Source organism: Carcharhinus amblyrhynchos, chromosome 9, assembly GCF_965287045.1.
Source record: "Carcharhinus amblyrhynchos chromosome 9, sCarAmb.v2.hapA, whole genome shotgun sequence".
NCBI classification, from domain to species: domain Eukaryota; kingdom Metazoa; phylum Chordata; class Chondrichthyes; order Carcharhiniformes; family Carcharhinidae; genus Carcharhinus; species Carcharhinus amblyrhynchos.
In genome coordinates, this window is record NC_137332.1 from 40,921,133 (window position 1) to 40,948,667 (window position 27,535).

The window sequence follows — 27,535 nt, forward strand, 5'->3', positions numbered from 1 at the left end:
GCTTCTTCATAAAATACCTTTATTTCTTTGATCCAACTCTACACACAAATCTTCACCAACAAATAGTGCTACCTGTGGCCCCTTTATATATCAGTGATGCCTATTGAATAATTGACATTAAATTAGGACTTAACTGGAAGGTCTGTTAACCCATTCCTAACACTGTGTGACTTGCAGGTGAATGCAGCTCCTGGTATCGCCATGCTACATTCAGAATCAGAAAGGTCCAAAGCTTCATCTGCATCTATGACGATTTAGCTGTGATCTCACTCATTTAGATTGCTACAGTTAGTTTCAGTGTGCCTGGGGTGCAGAAGAGAAACCGGCTACTGTTGGATCCATTATGACAGCCTCCTCAGACAGACAACTTGCTGGAGTTAGGGGATGGAGTTTCCTGACCAATCCCGACAGGGTCATCTTGGGAGTTAGGTCTACATTCCCACATCCGCAATGCTACTTTAACTCTGGTCTGATGCCACAGGTCAGAGTTATTAAGTATTCATAGCATTTTCACCAACAAGCACAGCCTGCTTTAAGACTGCAGTGGGATCGCTGGTACAGAAAAGGGTCAAGTCCAGACAGTGCTTCAAAGGTAGATTTGATCGCCAAATGAAAGCTTTGGCCAAGCTTAAGGACTTTATCAGTTATGAGACCAGAGTGAGAGGAGGCTGCTACGAGACCCGCTCCATCCATTTTGTGTAGTTGGGCCACTCAGTGGCACTGCCCTGTGTCCATTATTATGTTCCACACAGCACTTACTGGGAGTGGCAGGAAGAGGGAAGGATGAGAGAGAAATGGATTAAGATTCCAGGCTCCTGGGGTCTGGGGAAATGCAGTCACTTGTGTTCCCAGCAGCACTGGCCAGAAGGAAGGAAGCCCATGTCTGCTTTGTGAGTCCAACTCTAAATGCATGTTCTCATCCAGACATCAAATTCCTGTTATAAGTTCTTATAGACAAAAGCCAAGCAGTGATTTGTCCTGTGCCTGAGGGATTGTGGCCTTTTTCTTCAATGTAACCAAAAGAAATACTGAGTGGGATTTTATGGCCTCGCCCATCCCAAAACCATAAAATCCAGCCCAAGGTCAATGATCTTCCCATGGTCTGCCCCTCACCCACTTCGATTCCTGTGGCAGGCACGACAGTAAAATTCTGGCAACTGAGAAAGGGTCGATTCTCATTGTTGGTGACTCTTCGCTTTTGGCAAAATTCTTCAAAAGCAGATTTCACCAAGAACGATCTGTGAATCCAATACCTGTTCTGCCTAGTTCAATAATTTCTGTACTTTTAAAGTGTGTGCTTTCCTAAGATAACAAAAGCAGGAGAGACATCCAAAATGGACAGCATTCTCAACTATAGCCATATAGAAGAACTTCATGATTGTAAGATCTATACAAAAGCATTTTAACTTTGAGATATGTTCCTTAGCCACCATATCTGAGCACTCTAATTCAACTCATCTATTTTGACATTCAGATATTTGTAGTTGGTAACTATTTCAAAGTTCACATCATGAACCTTTGCGGGAACATTATCATTAATTGGCTTTATCCTAAGAAAATTGTTACTGCACCATTTTACAAACATCTCTAACAAATGTCTCAACTAAGGGTGGCATGGTGGCATAGTGGTTAGCACTACCGCCTCATAGCGCCAGGGGCCTGGATTCGATTCCAGCCTTGGGTGACTGTCTGGAATTTTCACATTCTCGCCATGTCTACGTGGATTTTCCCCAGGTGCTCCAGTTTCCTTCCATGGTCCAAAGATATGCAGGTTAGGCCGTGCTGATTTGCCGCTTGGTGTTTAAAGATGTGCGGGTTAGGTGAATTGACAATGCTGAATTGCCTCTTGGTGTCCAAAAATGCGCAGGTTAGGTGGATTAGTCATGATAAATGTACGAACGAGGATAGGACACAGAGGTGACCCTGGTTAAGATGTTCTTTCAGAGAGTCGATGCAGTCTCAGAGGGCTGAATGGCCTCCTTCTGCACAGTAGGGATTCTGTGTTTCCATAGTTTAATTTGTTAATCCTTATGATACCTGAATATTTTCAAGATCATTATGTCATTGTACTCTGAATGACAATCATTTGTATAGAGGATAAAAAGCAAAAGTGGAAGTACACAACCCTAAGCAGCTCCCATATTTGATAACATGAGCTCAAGTAAATCCCGAAGACTAGCACCCACTTGTTCCTGTTGCAAAGGAAATCACTGATCCAAAATAGAAGCGTAGGACTGACATCAAGATTTTTCTATTTTTCAATAAGTTTGAATGGTTGCTTGGTCTTGCAAACTGAAGAGAAAACAAAAATCATAGTGTAAGCATAGTTCCTAATCTATCTGTGTGTTTGTGGATCAAATGGGCCAAGGTTAAAATAGCATCATTGCTATTGGTTTATGAGGTTGATAGGAAAAGTTTAAGTTATCAATATGTAGACTAAGAGGATTTGAAAGACACTGTGCACAATGTGCTATAAACTTCATGACTATCGATGTCAGAGCAACTGGTCAGTGATCATTCAGCTCAGCAGGCCACGACTTCTTAGCAACCAGAACAATGATGGCTGATTTCAAACAACAAGAAGGAACAGTATGCATGTCAAACGATTTCTGAAAGACCAGAGAGAAAGGAACTGTCAACTGATGAGCACTCTCCTCAAGAGCTTTCCATTGTTCTGATCTGAGCTGCATGCTTTCTGTGAATTCACTCACTTGAATTGCTTCTCTACCTCCCATTTGTTGATAGTAACATGAGATCCTTCCAGCTCGCAAGGTAAAACCAGCTGTGGAATCACACGCCTTCTTTAAAATCATCATTTTCCGACCAGCTAAAGATCTGTTCAATTCTTTCTCAACATCACAGGGATTATCAACAGATAAAATAGGATCATTTTTTTCAGTGTGTTTCAATATTTGATACACTTCCATGCATTTCTGGGATCATTTGTCTCTATGCTCTGCTTTCACTTTCTAGATTTTACATTCACACCCTGATTTTTATTCTGTTAAATAATCCCTAACATTAAACACGATTTGTCTTTCCTTCATTGTTGCTTTCAAGTCATTAGTAATCCAAGGTTTCTTGTTTGATGAGATCTTAATTGTTTTAATTTGGACATGAAATTGTTCACAGAAGATGGTATAATCATTTAAGATGTCTGTGTTCTTATTTATGTCCTCATCCTCCATAAAAGATATCCCAATTTGTGTTATCAAAGCAAGTTTTCACATCTTGAATTATCCCAAGCTTTAACAGTTTACCCACCAGGTTTTACTGTTTTTAGGTTTTGTTGATGTTTAGGGAGGAGATACATGCCTTTATGACCTGAATCTTCAATCCCTGATTGAATGAAAAATAAAAGTTTATTTATTTATTGGTCACAAGTAAGGTTTACATTAACACTGCAATAAAGTTATTGTGAAAATCCCCTAGTTGCCACACTGCGGCAACTATTCAAGTCAATGCCCTAACCTGCACATCTTTCAGACTGTGGGAGGAAACCAGAGCATCAAGAGGAAATCCATGCAGACACAGGGAGAACGTGCAACTCCACACAGACAGTGATCCAAGCCAGGGATCAAACGTGAATCCCTGATGCTGTGAGGTAGCAGTGCTAACCACTGTGCCGCCCATAAGATAATGAAATAAATACTTTGATCCAGTGTCTTCTTTTCACAAGTTGGTTTGTTCATACATCTAGCATAGTTACAGAACATGTCCCTCAAACCCAAGTCACAGTGATTGAGATCACCAAGGGTAATTTTGGGAGAATCTGGAGAAAGAACAGCCAAATTTTGGACTGTTTTACAAACAACTCCTGCTGCCTCTTTCGCATATGCATTCAATGGAACATATACTAACATAATTTGTAATATATTGAATTCACAATTCAGATAGAAGTGTCTGAAAGCCACACAAAGTCATTCAATGTTAGCAAGACAAATATGTTTCATAACCTGAAAGATTGGTACCAGCGTCTGTTCACATACAAACATATTCCCCCTCTTCAGGATTTATTTGTAACAGTACCTGTTTTATGCTGTTGTGGTAAATCAAATCCATCAAAATCAGTTGTGTTGTCTGCAATGTCCAAAGTTAACCAGGTTATGGTGAGCAGAGCACTCTCAGCTCTCTGAGTTGCCAAAACACTAGTGCAGGTCTGAAATTCATCAAATTTATTTCTCATTGATCTTACAGTTACTCAGAGTCATGACTGGATGTGTTGGATGTTGCCCTCTCCTTTTTGAACTGAAGCCACTGCAGCATCAAAATTGGGTGGCCTTTTCTTGCTAAATATTGGATTCTCTTTTCCACACACAGTCTTACCTCTTCTTGTTTCTTTGCTCTGTTTTTTCCCCTTTCATCCTCTAGCTAATCTCTCTCTCTATCCCACAAACAATGACAAACCAAACTGTCTGTGATATTCATTGATGTTTTAAGAAAGCCTGTAACCTGATGTTTATAATAGCTTCCTTTGCATTCCTCCCCATGAGAATGTGAATCACATAGGCCTTGTATGCAAGTAGAACTGCAGATTTTCTATTCCTTCAACCCCACCTCTGTGTGACCCGGATTCAAATAACCACTTCAAAGTATATCCTTTTACAACCTGACATTCTTCACACTTCCCTGGGACAGCCTGTCCACTGGCAAATACGCTGCTTTCACCATTGTCTGTAAGTTTTCTCAGTAAAACACATTAAGCTTTCCTTTAATCTTTAATAACCTTACCCAGATCTGTTGTGGGGCTTCAGCACAGATCACATGGCCTCATTTAACCTAAATTTCAAAACACAATCCCAAATACAATAAGCTCTTAAACCATATAATTGTAGCAAGATGTACTCAGTCAACAACAGTTACTATCTGGTAGACACTGAAATAGAGCAGTCCACAATTCATGTAACAGAATATCAACAGAGAAAAGCACTGTTTACATTGTTGTCTGGAGAACGAAGTATAAATTAATTTTTGTCAGAACTACTGCAAAATCTTCCCTGGTGGTTCAACCAGTTTAGCCTTTGAGTAGCTAAGCTAAACTATACAGAGCAGAGAGGTCAGGGGTTTAATCTCTGCTATTTGCTGAATTGGCTGATTTTAGCCAAGGATGCACCACAGTTGGCGTCAGCTGGCCCACAGATGAGAAAAGCCAGTTATAATCATTGTCCAGTGACCCCTGGTGGAATTGTTTGTACATGGACCTTTGGTGAGGACCTTATCAGGTTTGCCTTTGACAGCCAGTGTGGCTAAACAGGTTGATGGTACTCATGGGTCCAGGCTTACAGATGAAGAATAATATGCAGGCAAAGTAGCACAGAAAAACATGCACTGCGGAATAATACAACAACAACCAGAATACCTTGCATTTCATTTAGCATCTTGAATATAATAAAACTGTCCAAGGCATTTCACAGAAGCATTATCAAACGAACTTCAGACTGCGCTGCCTATACATTGTAAGAGGTAATTGAAAGCTTGGTCAAAAAAGTTTTAAATGTCTAAAAGGAGCAGAGTGAAGTAAAGGGAAAGAGAAATTTAGTGAGCCAACATTTTCAGGAAAAGATTGGATAAAAGTCTACTAACAAAGTCAGTGCAGAATTTAAATCTCATTTCAATAAACTTTGCATCACATTAGACTTAGACATTTATTTGCCTTAAATACCGATTAAAAAGTCACAGTTATTCTTTAATTGATGTTCTATTTCTTTGGCTCACTGCATTTTTTCTCTTTAAATTTGTCTTTCAATATCTATACAACTAAAATGTATTTTCTGCTCCTCTCAAAGTCACCAGTGTGGATTTTCCTGATCTTTGCTCTGAAGGAACACACAGTTACCAGTGGGAAAGGCCAGGACCAAAGGGTGCAGACCCAGCAACTAGGATTTCTGGGATTTTCCTGCAGGATGCTTTTCATCTGCAAAAGGTGCACGCCAAAACAAAGCAAGTAAATAAGGCAGTAGGGGTGTATACCTGAGCTGCCAACTCATGTTCCTGCTTTCTTGGTACCAGAGCACCTTTCATCTGAGAAGCTGAGCAACTTGAAAATTAAAAGGAATAGACTTTTGTTTTAACTTTTGTGCTTGTTCCTCAGTCCATCATTCTGTGAGCTGAGCTGTGTTGATTTTAAGTCTTGTCACATGATCAGTAGAATTGCACCCTTCATCTTCTTGTCTGTAACATTATTCTGAAGAATTTCATGTTAAGATCTTTTTCAAAGCTGGCTAGTCTGGCGGTGAGGAACAAAAAGCAAAATAAATCAAGTATGCTGCTGAAAATAGATGAACGTAATCCAGCACTTGATATAACAGAGGTTAGTCAAGGTATTTCAAAAGGACTGCACAAATGTGTTCATTTCAAAGCATTGTTAAAATATTCACAATCTCAGATTCCTCGTCACTACCACAGCTGCTGAGGAGAGTACTTCATTCTTTTACAACTTTACAATAGCAGCCATGTACAATTTACAGTGTAAGGTCAATCTGGATAAGTGTTACCTATTATTTGCTCTTTTTTGAGAAATCAAAACAATAGCTTAGATTAAGCAGACCTCGACTCCAATGATATTGACATCACACAAGATCCTGCAACTGTAATGTTGCAGATATTGACGAGGCCTAAATGCAAAATCCTGCCACTCTTCCCCTGACTGTCTCGATACCATTGAGTCTTGTGTTCAATGGTCTGCATGTTAATCGCCGAGGTACTGACTTCAAAATTGCCCCCCCGTATAAAAAAACGCATGGTTAAACTTTAGTGTGTGCTGCCCTGGTTTTGAACTGTTACATATTTTAGATCCAGTTTTGTTCCCTTTTCCCTCCTCTCTCTACTGAAGGCATAGCTCCACAGGTCCCACACTGTCGTAACCGAGTGATGCTATTCATCATGTCTGAGCCTGAAAAGTGAGTTTGGCAGGTTATTCAATCACAAGGAATGCTAAAGTTTGCACCATGATATCTGCTTAAGCAAACATTTCATCAGGGTTTACTGCACACTGATTGGGAATAGGAACCTCGGCTGATCTTCTCCTTCCCAAGTCTGCAGACAGTGAGTCCAGTTGACCAGGAGTTGAACTTGGGGTGTGCTGCATGGCCTGTATGACTCTATGTCATGCTGAGTTATGTATTGTTCCATTGTGCAGATGGGGAAAGCATATTGACCATGTTAAATAAGCAATTACTTTTCATTTTAAGCAACTGTGTAATATAATTCTTCAGTAGCAGTAAGAGTGTCAGCAGGATACAGATGACATGTTATTTCAGTTGCAGTAGCAAGTTTGTACATTATTGCTAGTTTGTGTGTGTGTGTCTTTGTGTGTGTGAGCACTTTACATGAGCGTATTGCATCATTCTGGACACTGTTCTCCATTAAATGCAGAGCAGGAGTGGGGCAGTGAATCCAGCAGCAACAGCTAAGACCCACTGAATTGTGTTACAATCTCCAGGCAGTGAGAAAGCTACACATTTGATATTTGATTTATTATTGTCACATGTATTAGTAGAGTGAAAAGTATTGATTCTTGTGCGCTATACAGATAAAGCATAGTGTTCACAGTGAAAGAAAGGAGAGAGTGCAAAATGTAGTGTTGCAGTCATAGCTAGGATGCAGAGAAAAATCAAATAAATATGAGGTAGTTTCATTCAAAAGTCTGATGGTAGGAGGAAGAAACTATGAAGAAGCCATCATCCACGAATTTGAATGTTTCCGCCAAGTACAAAATGGAGACCGCAATTACACAACCACCTTGCATGTGAAATGAGCACAACGAGATCCAAAGTGAATTGAAAGGATGATTCAAGTCTATAAACACATAACCAAGAATTTTATCCAATATCACCATTTTTTCAGTTATGAGTTTTGTGAATAAGTTTGAATGGTCTGCCACAAGATTGCAATGGCTCAAACTTCAAAAACAAATTCCCAGGACGCTTTGATGACTATTCAACTTAAGTCTTTTCATTTCCAGTAATTCATTCCCCTATCTATTATCAGTATTCCTTTCTGTTTTTTTAAGAAGGGAAAAATCTGATGTTGTAGAATCTTGTCAGGACTTTTGTAAAGCACCTTGCCTGCACATTCTTGGCATATATAAGCACTGATAGGAGGGGCTGGGAAAGAAACTGGCAAGCTCTGAGGTCTATACCCAGCTTTAGTAGTAAGTGCATTATGTGTTTGATCCATTGTGCAAGCAATGCGATAAACCAGGGACCTCCTGACTATGTTTATGTTTGTCTTTTTATGACTAATTGTGCATAAAGTAGTGTGGCTTTAAACATGGTTCAGTTTTCAGTTGTATCTCAGCAAATCGCCTAGCTTAGTTTCAGCTCAACTTCAAAGAGGGGTGCGCAATGGCCTTTGATGTGAGCATTTTTCAGTGTCCTTTGTCCTGCTGTGTTCTGCCAGGCTGGAGAACAATAAAAGCCGGAGCCAGCGGAGTGATTCATCCCTACGTGGCAGAGCCAGTTGTGACGCAAGTCGTTGTAGTATCCAGCCTGTTGTTCTGTGCTCATTTATCAGAAATGTATAGACAAACCCAGGCAGGGAGTCGTACTGACCTTTCCTAAGCCACAGCTTTCACCAGCCGTCACAATAAATTAATATAATAGGTTTTGGATTTGTTCCTGGATTAATCTAAATTGGGAACAAAGACAGAGCTTGGCTGGAGAGGGGTGGGTGTGGGGGTGGGGGGTGGGGGGGTGCGAAATCAAAGTTTCTTTAAACACACATTAAGATCAAGCCTGACCAGATGTGGACATCTTTCTCTGAGTTAGTTTGGGTCAGTGAACTGAAACAATTTTTTCCCACTCACTCTATTGATCATTTTAACATATACTTTAAACCCAGGGATCTTAGATCTGGCTATTATCTGAGATGACAGTTCAACAAATTTGGTCAAAGCAGCACCCTAACCCAATTGAAAGAGCTAATAAGAGTTCATTACTGAAGGAGACAAAAAGCTTTCATTTTCCTCTATTGTTTTCAATTAATTAACTTCCTTAACAGCCCCAGCATATGATCTAGAACTCAGTTTTGATGGTGAGGATTCATCATCTTCCTTTCGGAAAATGGAAACCTCCTTCACCCAAATGTTTTACATCCTTTTTTTGTACCTTCCAATTTTATTAAAGTAGACTGTCACCAGAAGCAGCTTGTCAGAAAACAAACCAGCATTCTGCAGGAAAAGCACATTAGGATTTTACTGGAAACTCCCACGGACTAGAGAGTAAAGGCAGCCCCTGGTGTAATACAAAAGCATACAGCCCATTGAGTATTGATTCATCAGTGCCCCCTTCAACTGATGAATCATTACTCTTTCATGTTGAATACCAATTGGAGGAAGCACTGAGGGTGGCAAAGTGGGGGACTTCAATGTCCCTCACAAAGAGTGGCTCGATAGCTATATAACTATATAACACCGTAACTAACTAGCTGGCTAAGTACTAAAGGACATAACTGCTAGACTGGGTCTTCAGCAGGTGGTGAAGGAACCAACAAGATGGAAAAACGTATTTGATCTCACCCTTACCAATCTATTTCAGATATGTCTATTCATGACAGTATTGATGGGAGTGACCAACACACAGAAGTTGTGGAGCTGAAGTTGTGTCTTTACAGTGAGGATTCACTTCATTGTGCTGTGTGGCTATACAATCATGTTAAATGAAATGGAACAGACCTAGCAATGCAAAATGGACACTCTGAAGTGCTGTGGGCAATCCAAAACACCAGAATTGTACTCAACCACAATCTGTAACCTCATGGCCCAGCATATCCCTCGCTCTACCATTACCACCAAGCCAGGAATCAACCTGGTTCAATGAATCATGCAGGAGTGTATACCAGGAGCAGGACTACTTGCACGCCACATAATGGAAGCAATGAGTGATAGACAGAACTAAGAGATCCCACAACCAATGGATCAGATCTATGCCCTGAAGTCCTGCCACATCCAGTTGTGAATGGTGGTGGATAATTCAACAACCCACTGGAGGAGGAGGCTCCACAAATATCCCCATTCTCAATGATGGAGGAGCCCAAAATATCAGGGATAAACTTCCTCCTCTGGAGGATCCCAGTATCACTTAAGGCAATTTGATCCACTCCATGGGAAATCAAGAAAGGACAGATGCTAAGACTTTGCACCTTGACAACATCCCAGCAATAGTATTGAAGATTTGTGCTTCAGGGCTAGCTGTGCCTGCTCCAATACAGGTACAAAGCTGGCATTGACTCGGCAATGTGGAAAATTGCCCAGGTATGGCCTATGCACATAAAACAGGACAAATCCAACCCTCCCCATCAGTTTACTCTCAATCATCAGCAAAGTGATGGAAGGGGTCATCGACAGTGCTATTAAGCAGCACTTACTCAGCAATAACCTGCTCATAGACGCGCAGTTTGGGTTCCGTCAGCAACACTGAGCTCTTGACCTCATAAAGGCCTTGATCCAAACATGGCCAAAAAAGTTGAACTCCAGAGTTGAGATGAAACTGACTGTCCTCAACATTAAGGCTGCATTTGACAAAGTGTCATCAAGGAGCCATAGCTAAACAGGAGTCAATGGAAATCAAGAGGAAAACCCTCCACTGGTTGGAGTCATACCTGACACAGTGGAAGCTACTGATCATTAGAGGGCAATCATCTCTGCCCGGGTCATTGGTATTATTATGCCCCTATGGTCTAAGGGTGTATAAGGAATCACGAGGTGGGTTTGATAGCTTGAACCCTGGGAACTCTTTATTGAAGGTGTGTATTCATTCACAGTCAGGTCTAATACTGCCCAACAGGGTCCTACACTGGGAAGAGCTAATTGCCTGGCAGTCACCTGAGCCACACTCTTGAAGAGACATTCCACATCTCAACACCCAATATACTATATACACATCTATCACAATTGGTGCAGGGGTTCCTCAGCAGAGTAAGCTAGGTCCAACCGTCTTCAGCTGTTTGACCACTGATTTCCCCTCCATCATGGGGTTAGAAGTGGGGATGTTTGCGATGAACTTCCTGAAAAAGAAGAGGAATCTCTAGGAACAATTTGAGGCTGGCGGTTAAAACTCCTGATGACAGTCCCCCATCCCACTGTGATGTTTCAAGGTGTTTTCCCACTAGCACTGGTATGATTAAGATGTGTTTGGAAGATTCTAGTCGGGCCTTCATAGGATGCAAATCAGTTTTAATTCATCCTCCAGTGCGTTTTCAGATCCACCATGGCAGGCCCCAATGGAAGATTCCATGGAAATTCATGCCAGCGTAACAGATTTTTGGGCTCCTGCCAAATTCTATTTGAACCTACTGGTGGAGCTATGGAAGAATCCCACCCTCGGTTTTGTTTCAAATCAAAATATTAAACTTAAACATTGATGACCCACATGAAACTGCTGTTAGAATACTGTAGCAATGTTGGTCTGTAGTTGATATTGAAGAGTATAACACAGGTTTACTAGGTACTTACTACCTGGTATGAGAAAATACAGATACAAAGAATGAACAATGCAGATTATGGAATGGATCTGGCATATGTTTTTATAATATCAAAAGTTAAGGTTTATTTATTAGTCACAAGTAGTCTGACATCAACACTGCAATGAAGTTGCTGTGAAAATCCCCTAGTCGCCACACTCCGGTACCAGCTCGGGTATACTGAGAGAGAATTTAGCATGGCCAATCCTTCTAACCTGCACATCTTTGGAGTTGGGAGGAAACCAGAATACCTGGAAGAAACCCACGCAGACAAGGGCAGAATGTACAGATGCCACACAAACAGTGATCCAAACCGGGAACCAAATCAGCGTCCCTGGAGCTGTGAGGCAGCAATGCTAACCGCTAGATAGGATAGATAGAAGTTGACTATCAATAATTAAATCTAGAATGGCGTATGTCAACATGTGATCAGAATCACAGAATCTCTATAGTGCAGGAGGAGACAATTTAGTTCATCGAGTCCTCACTGGCATGCTAAAAGAGCATTCTTGTGATTTAAAGTGTAATGGTATGCTTCAAGAGCAATAATAAGGTTTGCCTCTATTTTAAGATTTTCATCTTTGTTTTCAACTCCCTTGCCTTTACCTATCTCCCTAAAATTCTCCAGCCCCTTCAGCCTTCCTAATTCTCAGATCTTGAGCATCCTCGATTTTAATCACTCTATCATTAATGGCCATGCTTGGGCCCTAAGTTCTGGTACTCTTCCCCCCAAATCACTGTGCCTACCTATCTCACTTTTCTCCTTTAACGGACTCCAAACTCCTACCTCTTTGTGGCACTGTGGTTAGCACTGCTGCCTCACAGCACCAGGGACCTGGGTTCGATTTCCAGCTTGGGTTATGGTCTGTGCGGAGTCTGCATGTTCTCCCCGTGTCTGCTTGGGTTTCCTCCAGGTCCCCGGTTTCCTCCCACATTCTGAAAGACATTCTGGTTAGGTGCTTTGGTCGTACTAAATTCTCCCTCAGTGTACCCGAACAGGCATCAGAGTGTGGTGACTAGGGAATTTTCATAGTAATTTCATTGTAGTGTTAATATAAATCTACTTGTGACACTAACAAATAAACTTTAACTTTTTTGATCAAGCTTCTGGACATTTGTCCTTTGTGACTTGAATCATAGAATCCCTGCACCACAAAAGATGTCATTGAGCCTGCACTGACAGCAATCCCACCCAGGTCCTATCGCCGTCACCCCCAGATATTCACCCTCTTACTTCCCCTGACACTAAGGGGCAAGTTAACATGGCCAAACAACCTAACCCATGCATCTTCGGAGTGTGGGAGGAAACTGGAGCACATAGAGGAAATGCACGCAGACACGGGAGAACACGCAAACTCCACATAGACAGTGACCCAAGGCGGGAATCGAACCTGGTCCCTGGTGCTGTGAGCAGCACTACAAACCACTGCACCACCATTCAAATTTTACTTCAAAGCACTCCTGTTAAACATCTTGGGACATTTTATTATGTTAAAGATGTATATGAATGCAAGATTTTGGTTGGTCATTAAGTATTTTGGGATTTTGAAGTTGTGAAATATGCTAAATAAATGCAGGTTTGTTTCAGGAAGCTTTAGGATCTATAATCTTTATTTTGGACTTGTCATACTGCCTGATGGTGCTAGGGTGGGCAGAATCATAAGAACATAAGAACATAAGAAATAGGAGCAGGAGTAGGCCATCTGGCCCTTCGAGCCTGCCCCGCCATTCAATAAGATCATGGCTGATCTGTCGTGGCTCAGTTCCACTTTCCCGCCCTCTCCCCATAACCCTTAATCCCCTCTCTTATCAAAAACCCATCAACCCGCTTCTTAAAAATATTTAGCGAGGCAGCCTCCACCACTTCAACGGGCAGAGAATTCCAGAGATTCACCACCCTTTGAGTGAAGAAGTTCCTCCTCAACTCCGTTCTGAACCGCCCCCCCTTTATCTTGAGGCTGTGCCCCCTAGTCCTACTGTCTTTTTTGAGCGGGAAGAGTCTTTCCACCTCTATCCTATCCATCCCATTCATCATCTTATACGTCTCAATGAGATCTCCCCTCATTCTTCTAAACTCTAACGAGTACAAGCCTAGTTTATTCAGCCTCTCCTCATAGCTCAACCCCCTCAACTCCGGTATCAGCCTAGTAAACCTCCTCTGCACTCCCTCCAGGGCCAAAATATCCTTGCGCAGGTGCGGCGCCCAAAACTGCACACAGTACTCCAGCTGCGGCCTCACCAATGCCCTATACAGCTGCAGCAAGACCTCCCTACTTTTATATTCAATCCCCCTCGCTATGAAGGCCAGCATCCCATTCGCCTTCCTGACCACCTGCTGCACTTGCAGGCTGGGTTTTTGCGACTCATGCACAAGGACCCCGAGGTCCCTCTGCACCGTCGCCTGCTGCAGTTTTTCGCCACGTAAGTAATAGTCCTTCCTACCATTCTTCCTAAATGATGTAATCAAAACATTCCTGAAATATCCAATAAGTGAAAGATTCTCTTCCTGTTTGTTCCCAGTCTGCTGATAAAGATGAAAAATTAAATGTTTTTAAAGGATGCATCAAAGTTTCTGAGTAGTTTCGCTACTTCAACAGCACAAAAATACTCACACCTGTAGGAATGTAAATGTACAGACCCAGGAAGTTCTAGAGATAGCTGGCAGGTACAATGCTTTGTTAAATAAAATTCAAGGCCCATTCTTATATTGTGGAAATGTAAATGCTATAACTGAATTTTTGAAGTTCTGATTTTGAACCTTTAATTTTAAATCTGATTAAGGGTCCATCATGGTTTTGCTTCAACCCAATGCTGTAAAGTGATAGCACAAGTATAAAAGTGTGAACTGACACCATCATAAATCGGAGTGGACTTTTTGACTGTACACTTTGTTTCAGAGCTTTACCATCTGTTTAATATTATTCACATTTAGAGTTATTGCAATTAACAAAGTTTCAGACCACCACCCTTAGATAATCCTTACAGTGCAAAAGGAGGCCATTCACCCATCGAGTCTGCACCGACCACAATCCCACCTAGGTCCCATTCCTACAACCCCATTCATTTACCCTAGCTAGTCCCCCCAACACCAAGGGACAATATAGCATGGCCAAACAACCTAGCCTGCACATCTTTGGGCTGTGGGGGAAAACCGGAGCACCTGGAGGAAACCCACACAGACATGGGGAGATTGTGCAAACTCCACACAGACAGTGACCCAAGCTGGAAATTGAACCCAGGTCCCTGGTACTGTGAGGCAGCAGTGCTAACCACTGTGTCACTGTGCCACGCTTCAAACACAGTAATGTGTGGAAGAATGTGCACATTGATTATGAATTGTATGAGCTTCCAGTAAGCCAAGAGCTTCTACTAGCTCTACCTGTGACCTGACATTTCAGTAATCTTTGGCAATTAATATTATAAAGTGGTTCTGCGCATTGACTTGTTTAACTTTGAATGTGGAAATGGCCTCTTATTACTTTCAACACTTGTAACTCAATATAAACAGACAAAGCATTGATGCAGTAGCATTCTGAAATGCTGCCAAACTTAATGATTTACTAATAATGTATCCCCGATCGATGCAATTTGTCAAAATCTTTACGTTATCAGTGAAGAGAAATTGCCCCTGTGTGATGAGGTGTGTTGGTGACTCTAGCAGCATAGTATAAACAAAACTGTGTCTTCTATTGCAGGTCATTTCCTTGGGAACAACACTGTGATTGATGTCTTAAGGCAAGCAGGATATGAAGTTGAACACACCCCTGCAGGACAACCATTTGAATTGTAAGTTTATTGTACAAATCTATGCTGCTTTCAGGCCACTTTCAGTGTTTAATCAGTGGAAGCTATTCCTTGGCATAGGAAATGGTTAGAAGTAAAATATCATAAGAATTAGGAGTAAGAGTAGGCCATTCAGCCCATCAAGTCTGCTCTGCCATTCAATAAGATCACAGTTGATCTGACTTTAGTCATAATTTAATTTTCCTGCCTGTACTTCATAATCTTTGACTCCTTTGTTGATTAAAAATCTTTACAACAAAGCCTTGACTATATTTGCCAGTAGATGATCCTTCCAAACTAACCACAGTGCCTGCACAGCATCAGAGAAACATAGAAGATAGGAGCAGGAAGAGGCCATTTGGCATGACTCAGAGATCGAGAAAGGAATGGGAGTTTCTGTTTGTGTGGTGTTTTATGGGACCAACTGTGTTGCTGTTCAGATACTAACCTGACTGTAGAATTATGCCTCTGTCCTCACCATCTCCAAAATGCGGCATAACAAAGAACAAAGAACAAAGAACAACACAGCACGGGAAACAGGCCCTTCGGCCCAACGAGCCCGCGCCGCCGTCCCACTGTCTGTGACCTATTCATGATTTTAGTCTACACCTAACGTGGATCAGGGAGGTCCAATTTAGGGACAATTTAGTACCCAATCAATCAGCCTAAAAGCACATCTTTGGGGGATGTGGGAGGAAACCGGAGCACCCGGAGGAAACCCACGCAACCACGGGGAGAACGTGCAAACTCCCACAGACACAGGCCCAAATTCATGTGTCCGCACAGCAACAGAGATAGTCTCTGAGCTGTCATGTTGCCCTCGAGATGGTCCAGTTTAAGCACACTAACGACATGAAGCAATAGGCAACTCCCGAAGCAACATCCAAGAGCAGCCCACTACAACCTGCCGCATGCATGCCCCTTGCTGGACTTAAATGCCTGTGGAGACAAAAACATTCATTATTAAACAGGCAAAGACTAACATCCCTGAGGCAAAACGTATTCCCAAGCCTACAATGTTTAGTAAGGCCTACTATATCCCCCTATATGTAGCCTGCTCATATGGCTGTCTAAGTGACTCTTAAACAACCCTAGCGTGCCTGCTTCCACCACCTTACTCGGCAGTGCATTCCACACCCCCACTACCCTTTGCGTGAAAAACTGCCCTCTAATATTTGTCTTATACCTAGCCCCCCTCACTCTAAGCCTGTGACCCCTCGTTCTATCCATTTCTAATAGCGGAAAAAGCTTACCACCATTTACTCTATCTATCCCCTTCATAATCTTATAAACCTCTATTAGATCCCCCCTCAGCCGACGTCTCTCAAGGGAAAACAGCCCAAGTTCATTCAATCTTTCCTCGTAAGACAGCCCTTCCATACCAGGCAACATCCTGGTAAATCTCCTCTGCACTCTCTCCAGGATCTCTACATCCTTCCGGTAGTACGGCGACCAGAACTGGACGCAGTACTCCAAGTGAGGCCTAACCAACGTTCTATACAACTGCAACATCAGACTCCTACTCTTATATTCTATACCTCTTCCTATGAAGGCTAACATACCATACGCTTTCCTCATCACATTCTGCACCTGCACCGACACCTTCAGGGACTTGTGCGCTTGCACCCCCAGGTCTCTCTGCGTATCTATACTCCGGATAGTTCTACCTTTTATCGTATAACTCCCCTCCACATTATTCCGGCCAAAGTGCATCACCTCGCATTTCTCCGGATTAAATTCCATTTGCCATCTATCTGCCCAATCTACCAGCCTGTCTATGTCCTGTTGCATTGCCAGGCACTGCTCCTCAGTACCCGCCAATCCAACCATCTTAGTGTCATCAGCAAATTTGCTGATCACACCACCTACCCCCTCTTCCAAGTCATTAATATATACCACAAATAGAAGAGGTCCAAGTACCGAGCCCTGCGGCACACCACTGGTGACAGGCCTCCAACTGGAAAAGGAGCCTTCCACTACTACTCGCTGTCTCCTCCTCCCAAGCCAGTTCTCCACCCATCTACATACCTGGCCTTGTATCCCATGAGCCTTCACCTTTTCTATCAGCCTACCATGAGGGACCTTGTCAAACGCCTTACTGAAATCCATATAGACGACATCAACGGCTTGTCCTTCGTCAACCGTTTTTGTCACCTCTTCAAAAAATTCCACTAGATTCGTAAGGCACGACCTCCCTGTAACGAAGCCATGCTGCGTATCCCTGATCAGATTGCAGCGCTCCAGATGTTCATACATCCTATCCTTGAGGATCCTCTCCATTAGCTTGCCTATAACTGAAGTCAAGCTCACCGGCCTATAATTCCCTGGGTTATCCCTCTGACCCTTCTTAAACAACGGTACTACATTTGCAATGCGCCAATCCTCTGGGACCTCACCTGTGTCCAAAGAAGAGACAAAGATTTGCGTCAGAGGCCCAGCAATTTCATCCCTCACCTCCCTTAGCAGCCTGGGATAGATGCCATCAGGCCCCGGAGATTTATCCGTCTTTATACTGTCTAAAAGTCCCAACACCTCTTCCCTCGTGATGACTATATCCCTCAACGGATCCTCAAACTCCTCAAGCACAGCACCAGACATCCGGCCCCTCTCCTGTGTGAATACCGACGCAAAGTATTCATTCAGGATCTCCCTCATTCCCCCAGGCTCCAAGCATAGTTCCCCTCCTCTGTCCCTGAGAGGACCAATCTTCCCTCTAACCATCCTTTTATTTCTAACATAGGAGTAAAATGCCTTAGGATTTTCTTTAATCCTACCCGCCAAAGCCATTTCGTGGCCCCTTTTTGCCTTTCTGATGCCCCTTTTAAGTTCTCTCCTACATTCTCTGTATTCTTCTAACGCTATCTCTGTCCTCAAATGCCTAGATCTAATGTACGCCTCCCTCTTCCTCCTGACCAGGTCCTCAATATCCCTAGTTACCCACGGCTCTCTAATCCTACCCTTCCCATCCTTCCTCTTGACCGGCACGTGCCTTTCCTGCAAAGATTTTAGTTTTCCCTTGAGAGACTCCCACATACCCAGCGTCGACCTGCCATCAAACAGCTTACCCCAGTCCGTATCTTTAAGATCCTGTCTAATCCGGTTGTATCTAGCCCTCCCCCAGTTTAACACCCTCCCCTTAGGACAGACTTCATCTTTATCCATTAATATCTTAAACCAGACAGAGTTGTGGTCACTGTTAGCCACCTGCTCTCCTACTTCAACGTCAACCACCTGCCCAGGCTCATTCCCCAGAACCAAGTCCAGTATAGCCCCCTCTCTGGTCGGGCTATCCACATACTGCTCCAGGGATCCTTCCATTACACACTGTACAAATTCCTCCCCGTCAGCACCCTCTGATCTCGGCACCTTCCAGTCTACCCCGGGGAGATTAAAATCTCCCACTACCACCACCCTATTCTTCCTGCACTTATCTAGAATGTCCCTGCTTATCCCTTCTTCCACAGCCCTCGGGCTGTTGGGCGGTCTGTAGTACACACCCAACATAGTAACATCTCCCTTCCTATTCCTCAACTCCACCCATAGCGACTCGATTCCTATATCCTCTATACCTCCCTCCCTCTGCACTGCTATGATGCAATCCTTAACTAACAACGCCACTCCCCCACCTCTCTGCGACCCTCCCCTATCACGCCTGAAGCACTTATACCCGGGAACATTCAACTGCCAGTCCTGCCCTTCCTTTAACCAAGTCTCTGTCACCGCCACCACTTCCAACTTCCTTTCGAACATTATTGCCTTCAGTTCATCTGTTTTGCCAGTCACACTCCTAGCATTGAAACACATGCATCGAAGACCCTCAGAAACAATCCGATCCTTCTTCCTACCCTCCGGGCTTACCCTATCCCCAATCCCAGTTCCGTCCACATCCCCACCCCCCCTCCATATTAGTTTAAACCCTGCCGAAACACTCCAGCTAACCTTCCAGCTAAGATATGCACACCCTTCCCAGTTAACTGTACCCCATCCCTCTTGTATATTTGCCCCTCTTTCATAAAGACTTCCCAATGGTCTACGAATCTAAAACCCTCTGCCCTACACCAATCCTTCAACCACGCATTTAGTTGGAGTATCTCATTATTTCTAGCCCTGCTAGCCCCAGGCACCGGCAGCAGCCCAGAGAACGCCACCCTGGAGGCCCTACATTTCAGCCTAGCCCCCAACTCCCTGAACTGCCTACGGATGTCCCCCCTGCACTTTGTTCCTACATCCTTCTCTCCTACGTGCACTATCACATCAGACTCGGTCCCTCCACCCTTCAAAATTCCCTCTACCCTTTCTGAAACATCCTGTACCCCTGCTCCAGGGAGGCAGACTACCATCCTGGAGTCCCGCTTTTGCCCACAGAACCGCCTGTCAATCCCTTTGACTCTCCCATCCCCCACCACTATCTCACACCCTGCACTCTTCCCTTCCTCCGAGGTATTCTGATCTCCCTCCCTTGCCTTCTCTACCCCAGCTGTCACCCCACCCTTGATATTCCGGGGTAATTCCTCCGGGGCGGTTCTAGTGCCACGACTCCTTTTCTTTTTGCTCTTCCTAACTGTAACCCATCCATCTCTCCTCCCAGGTCCTGGTATCTGCTCAGTGTTACTGTCCCTATCCATTATTTCCTCATTTTCCCTAACTAAAAACATATCCTCCAGCCTCAGTTCCAGCTGCCTCACCCGGGCCCTTAATCTCTGCACCTCTAGACATTTCCCACATATGTGTGCTTTCGGGAGATGTGCTGTCTCCAGAAATGTCCACATATGACAACGAACACAGTGAACACGTGTAACCCTAGACCCTGCCATTATGTTTCCCCATGAGCTCCATTACCTGCCCCTGGTGTTTCAGTTTGGTGGTACCCTCTCTAGACAGCTGCCTGTCCTGGGCAAATGCACCATTTCACCTGCAATAAGGCCAAGTATGTTACTGAGGAATGTGGACCAAGTGCTATGGAAATGTTTAGCCAAGAGGCATAGATGTTATTGTTCTGGTGAAGATGCTGTTCATTAGTATTTGTAAAGAAAATAGGTGACCTTGCTGTAAGATCCAGGGTTAGAAACCTACTTAACTAATGCATTGTGTAGGGGCGAATATACAAATGTTATTTTTAGAGGAGTGGTTTAGTTTCTAGGGTGCCAAACCAAGAAAACCAACTCTTAGCTGTTCAGCTCAGGCCGGGGAGTTTTCTCTGGCACCACTCTGCAGTCCTGGGGAGTGAGAGATTTGGAAATCAGTGCCATTTCCACAAGCCTCTGTGAATGACATTTTCAGCAGATTTCTGGCACACTGCATCCATTCTATTTCATCCAACAGGACACGCAGGTCAAACACAGTGTGACATTTTCTTCTCAGTCTCTGAGTCATGCCCTGCTCCGTTCTTTGTTTCCCTCTGTAAAGTTCTGGTACAACATTCTTCTAATGTGATGCAAACATAGCCATAAGACATCCTGTCAGGCGAGCTGACAGCTCACTGAGCTACGCATTTCTCTCTTTACCTGCTGATCCCCAGTCTGCAGCTGCTGCAAGCTTTAGCTGCAACTTCTTAAAGGTTTTTTAGTTAAGGTGCTCTGGGTTAAGAATCAGTAACAAGCTCAGGGGTAAGGATCAGTAGTAACAAAGATCGACCTCCTCAGGAGGAAATGCAGAGCCCTGGGCATGAGGAGCACATTGGAGAGGAGCAAGGGGCAGGAGGGCAGTGAAGGCCATTCCCTCAACATCTTGCATAGGGCTGAATGATAAACTGGCTGGAAATGGAATAGAATCAGCCCCGCACGAGACCACACCGACCCAGATAAAGGTATCTAGGATTGTGCCCCTGTGAGGAAGACCTGAGTCCTCTAAGGACATGTCCTGTCAGTAGCTGCTAAAGTCTCTGTGGTCTTGAAGTTCATCAGTCAGTATCAGCAGAGATGGTGGCGTCTGACAAGTGGCAGCATACCACTGCAGCTCAAAGACCACTAATTAATTCAACTGATCTGTCACCGCAACAAGAGCTTCCTGCATGTTGGCGCTTGCTATTCTGGCAGCCACCATGAAGTCTTCATCCTCCGACAGTCAGGGTGCTGCAGCTCTTCACGCCACTATCCAAATTCTATGGCTGCCCTGTGAAGAGGGATTAATTACCACTCTACATGACTCTGAGATGAAGGCACAGAGACACAGCAACCAAATCCAGCTGTCTAAAGTTTTAAAGTTTATTTATGAGTCATAAGTAGGCTTACATAAACACTGCAATGATGTTACTGTGAAAATCCCCTAGTCGCTACACTCCAGCATCTGTTTGGGAACACTGAGGGAGAATTTAGCATGGCCAATGCACCTACTCAGCTCACAAGAACCAGCATCGAGCAGCCAATCAGGCTCCTGAAGATGCTGTTCCAGGGCTTAGGTTCATCGGGTAGCATGCAGAGATACATGACTGAAAGTGTCTCATGCACTGTGGTGGTCTGCTGCATTCTCCGTAACATAATCCCCCAGAAAGAAGTGGACCTTGAAGAGAGTGAGGTGCTAAATTGGCACAGGTGGAGGAGGAAAGTGCAGAGCAGAGAGGTGGCAAAGGCACCCTGCTCAGGAGTCTAAGCCCTCATGACTGCCAGGAAACAATTGACCCAGGCATATTTCACTGAGTGTTTGTCATTCAGCAGGACAGTACACGCTGGAACACATTTTGATCTGTTCTGTTTGGACACTTTCGTTGAAGATACAACCTTGAAGTGATCCACTAGTATCATCAATGCATAGTGCATATCTGTTCAAAGGTCTCATTTATCCCCTTTAAACACCATTGCTTCCTTCACTGTTTCATCCCTCATTTCCAATTTTGCCATGAAATAATGGGAGCTCATACAGCAGGCATACTGTATCAATATTTTCAGTGTTAATAAGAATTTAGAAAGTGCATACGTATAAGCGAACTTAACCCCAGTGAACTAGTTAGTCTTCTGACTGAGGTATTGGCCTCCGTTCGCAGCTATTTCCACATGCTGCTCCCTTTGTGGCCACACATGAGGTGATGGTGGAGTTGGCCTGCTCACTACCTTCTGGTAGTCATCCTTGCCATTGGAAATGCTAATGGTGGCACCTCGAGAGGCTGTTTCACTGCCATCAATGCATGGGCAGCCTCTGTCACATGACCCTGCTACAAAGATGGTTCCTCAGTCGAATGGGCATAAGAAGCCATTGATGCTGATGGGTCTATGAGGAGTGGCACCCTCACCCCCTACAGTGATCGCCCCAATCCTTTGGTACTCTGGCTCACTGGAGGTGACCAGTAGCTGGGGCACAACTGGCATCTACCCTCTGCATCTTTGCACAATCGGTGCCACTGACCCAGTCCATGATAGAGAGCATTGTGTGCATTTTGTATGTGTCAGTGAACTGCTCCAGCATCCACTCTGAGTGCTGCTGGATATGACTGTCAATGAGGCTGGCCACTCTCTCAGTGAAGGAGTTTGTGTGGTCAAAGCCCTGAGCCACTGTGGTGCACTTAAGATGGACGGACTCCTCCATTCTCTGAGCATGACCCTGCAGTGGAGTGCGTTTCATTCCCTTCATCTACAGAATTTACCTTTCTCCCTCCTCCAGATATTCCCATCTCCCCTTTTCCACTTGATCATGCAGGGCCACCCTAGAGAATTTGATAGTCATCTCCTCCTTGGCTGCACAGATGGTGAGTCGTGGCACTCCCCATCCTGAGCATATCCTTCCTCTGAATTCTGCAATACCTTCACCTGCGTGGGCAAAAGAGAGAGAAAGAGAGAGAGAGAAGACAATACTGGCCTATCTGATCAATGCTTATTGATATAAGTGGCTACATGTTCCAATGCTGCCAGATTCTCAACAGTGCTGGGGCTCTGCACATTGCCCACTCCACAGATAAGGAATTAATTTCCCCTGAATTGTGCACTTGACATGCTTCTTTTCACATGAGGAAGCCTCTCCTTGATATAGCTGGGGCATTTGAATGGATTTCAAGATGCTAAGCACCTGTTAGCCAATTGCTAATTGGTACTTTAGTGAAGGCCATCGGGGAAGAGAGGTTTTGCTCCTTGGTGCCCTACTCCTTAGCACAAAGTCACTCTTTTTCCTGCCCATTTAATTTGGCCTTTAGTTGACAAATCCAGTACGGCAAAGTAGATCTCCCACCTGCTCCATCAAACCAAAGAACTGGCAGAATTGTGACAGCCTCAACTTTGCTACTGATGCCTGATATTCTCATCTCCAGTTTTAAGTGGGACTTCTAGTGCACAATGCATTGTAAACTAACAGCGCCACAAAAATATTTCAATGAAGCGGCACTCAATTATGATGTGTGGTCAAGTCAAGTGGATCTACGATATACAACACCTTCAGAGCAGTGGTCCTGTTGGTCTTGATCCAGGACTGCATTATCTTATTAACTCAAGGTTGCTTTTACTCCTTTATCTGCAAACTTTCTGACTTGCTTTCCTGCTGTCCTAAAGGTGTTAACTTCTATAGATTTTGTTCCATGATTGCTCTTTATATTTGAGTGTTGGTTGGCTATCCAATAGCTAAGCTGGGTCCTGTGTTCTTCCAATTGCTTCATGTGCACACTGAATAGCAATCAATAATAAACTTGGAAAAGTAATAGGAGGCCACTGAGTCAAATTGTACTTTCTGCAGTACCAGCCTGGTTCACAGTTAACTTAGCAGAGACTGGGATTGGGAACTGGCTTTTATGGTTCAACTAATAGCTACCTTAGCCGGCAAGACAGTATCACTCATATTTAAGTCTCATACTGTCAGAATGAATATGTGCGATATAAGATTTTAATACATCCTACTGCTTTTAAGAGATATAAAAATTAACTATGTTTGGATGTTTTACCATTCCCGTGTGTGCTTATCACTATGGCAATGCTATGGAGCTGGGACCTGTCATAGTCATCCCTTCATTCTTGAGGTTTGTTTGATTTAAGTGGTCGAGCTCTTGAAATGGCTCTTTGTGTTCTTGTGTTGTCTTTGTCTGGCTGAATTTGAAGGTTGTGCCCTGCTAGCAACTGAATCATGCTCTGACTTCTATCAAAGGGAAACATACTCTTGTCACTATGACTGCAGGGTAGAATCTCAGTTTGCATTGGAATCCAAACAGTCTCTTTCTAAATATCTCTAAGTGCAGGGAGGGAAACTGTTGTGCTTTGAATGGAGAGCAAACAACCATTTTTTCCCCCCTTGGACTTGATTTGGGAACTGACAGATAATAGACAGCAACATACAGATTTGAGAGCACTTCCAATAGAAAATTCCTTTGATTTTCAGTCTCATTTATCATCCATGAATGGATGATGGTAACTGCAATGATTTACAGCTCCCATATGAAGTTATTAAGCAATGATGCACTGAAGGGCTGTGGATCCAAGATCCTCCTTGACTTGGCTCTGTCTTGGCTCCGCTACAGAGCCTATTAATCTACAGCATTGGTTCCCAATCTTTTCTATGTCATGGGCACATCTCTATACTATAAAATGTTTTTGAGGCACACCTCCTATTTTCTCTGTCTCCTTCCCTTACCGAGAACTTTGTTTTTAACTTCTCTCTGTCCTCTCGTCGTTTTTTTTCATACCTCTCCCTGTCTCTTTGCTTCTCCCCGGTTTTTGCAGCCTTTTCTGAGTTTTTGCTTTTTTGTGTGGGCGCAAGGGACCTTTGTATTCAGTTCCAAGTCCAGCTGGTCATGTCATGGGCCTGACCAACATAAAAAAGTCTAAACGACGCACATGCAGCTCTTTCCTAGCCGGCACATGCGTGAGAGGAGGCCCAAGATTCTTCGAATCTTGGAGGTGCCAACCACAAAGCTGAAGACAAAGGTTAGTTTGAGTTTAATTACATGAATTTTGAATATTTTTTCATGGCATTCTTAGAGCAAATCCGTGCACCCTGGCATACTGATTGGGAAACACTGTTTTACAGCCTAGTCCCATTATCACCAATTCTTATACTCTTAAGTCTTTCATTTTAAGAAATATTTCCTCTCCTTCCCATTGAATCTCCATTACAACCAAAGGAAGAACTGAAATCTTAAGTTAATTGCCTGCCAGTAACTACTCTGGTCAGCATGATAGTGACAATTTAAAAATGTTTTAAGCACTTTTTCCCCCTACCCAATCCCTCACAGAAGGATTAAATTAAAGTATAATACAGTTCTGCTAGTATTGTGCCAAAGTGGCCATGTTTTTGTGTGGCTCCATAGCAACAGATTGTTCAATTGTGGGACCATCATAGTCATATCTTCTCCTGTACAAATTCAACATTCACACAAGTGTATTCTCTCGCTGAAACTTTGATTAATTATTCCCCCCCTTGATTCAGGGATATTGAAGGCAAATGACTCCTTCCATTGTAGCCTTGACTAAGACTATCAAGTGGTAACCAACTGCATTGTAATGATGACAGTTGCACGGTTCCAAGAAACGTAATGCATAAAATACCCTCCTCATGACCAATTTCATTCTTAACTAAATATTTGTCCAGCTCCTTTTTCAGAGTTAATTAACATAGCATTAACTTTTTTTGACTAGCATATACATTTCATCTGCCTGCTACACTACAGGCATTTTTTTTCAGCTTCTAATTCCTAGTCTTGTTTGAACTTGCTACTTTTGTATTCTCACCTTTTCACACTGTACTTCATTTAACTTTCTTGCAGTTCCAATATCTACCTTCTCAGCATTTCAAAATCTGTCATTATACCCCTTTCTTCAAAGACAGCAAACTTACCTCCAACACCTCCTTATAACTCAAGAGTTTAAATCATACATCAATGTCCTTTTAAATACACCGTGCTCTAAATGTGGTCCTATCAATGAGTTATAGTAGTCTGTTTTGACTTATGGTTATAATACCCTTGAGATATATCCCAACACAGTATTTTCTAAATATGCCAACAAAGTCAGATACCGGAAAGGAAGCTAGGCTTTGTGCCAGCCTTTTCTTTGTTTTCATGAGGATAAGAAAATTACAGATTCCTAAAGATAAAATCCTGCTTAAGATCAGCTTTTTCTTCTGATAAACATTTACTAATCTTAAGAGAGCTCAATTTTGCTTAAAAAAAAGCAGCAAATGACTGATAGAAAAGTTAAGGTTTGTTAGCAAACGCCTAATCCATTGGGGACCAGGGAAATTTTTGTATAGTTTTGTTCCCTTGGAGCACGCTGTAAAGATCCAGTGCTGATTGCCCTGGAGTTGGCACTTGGACAAATACAAACTGGGAATAGTTCAAATATAAAACAATTCCCTTTGGTTTTCAATTTCATTTTGTCTTTAGTTAAATAAGCTCTTTTGATACAAATAAAATAAGTACATCAGAAAGCAGTTTAAAGTAATTCTGAAATGAGCTTACATCAGACATCTGTTGAATAGTTGACTGTGGAGGAGGTTTCTGTTCATTTCTGTTAATACCTATCACCTCAATTATTCCTTTTTATGTCAAATGTAGCTATCAATCTTATTTTTGACAGTAGGAAAGGACACATGTTATCTACTGTTCAAGACCTCTGTTCAGTTACTGAATGGAATGCCTCTGTATTCACGAGTTGGAAGTTGAGAGAGGGGAATCATGTGGTTGGATTTTGCAATCAGTAGCCAATACATTTGCTCAGAGACATTTTATGGGCTTTTGCACTGGAGGTTACTATCAGCCAGCTATCAAAGCATTGCAACGCTCTCCACAATGTATCTGGGACCTGTGTGAACAGGACAAGCATGTTATTACCTTGGTGGCTCTGCTTTGATAATTGTGAATGAGTAGTGCAGTGTTTGAGCAGTTGAATATTGAACATAATGTCAAATCAGTTACAGAAAGCAAACTAGGGAGATGGAAAGAAAGATGGAATTAAGGGAGCGAACAAAAGAAACCAAAAGGAAAAGTACACAAAGTATTATTTCCATTTTACATTTTTTTAAAACTCCAACCATAATTAAAATTTGAAGAAATGAGACTTCACACTTGTAAAAGTTAAGTTTCAGTGCCAGAAAGTTTATTTGGCAGTATTCAATAGTTACAACATTGTTAAAAGGTCATTTACTTTAGATTGGGAAAGCCCTGATTTTTTTTCTGCTAAGTGTAGTGTTTTATATATCAAGTAAATAGAGCAACTTTGAATTTTTTGTTTTGCTGACCAGCCTCTCAATGAGAAACATTGTCATGCAGGTTTTCGAGAAGAGCATCATGAATAGCAATATGCTGCTATATGCATTTCATCACACGTGAGCATTGCTAGAGATTGCTGGTTGATTGAGCACTGCTAGAAATTGCTGGCTAATTTCC

At 43.0% G+C, this 27,535-nt stretch overlaps 1 protein-coding gene across 1 annotated transcript in view; it reads left to right on the forward strand.

Moving 5' to 3' along the window:
• The window catches only part of LOC145347742 (metalloprotease TIKI2-like), a 349,733-nt gene that overhangs the window by 263,190 nt on the left and 59,008 nt on the right, over positions 1-27,535 (forward strand). Inside the window, exon 5 of the mRNA XM_080195506.1 lies at positions 15,156-15,246. Coding sequence (XP_080051632.1) covers positions 15,156-15,246 — 91 coding nt within the window. The remainder of the gene's footprint in view (positions 1-15,155; positions 15,247-27,535) is intronic.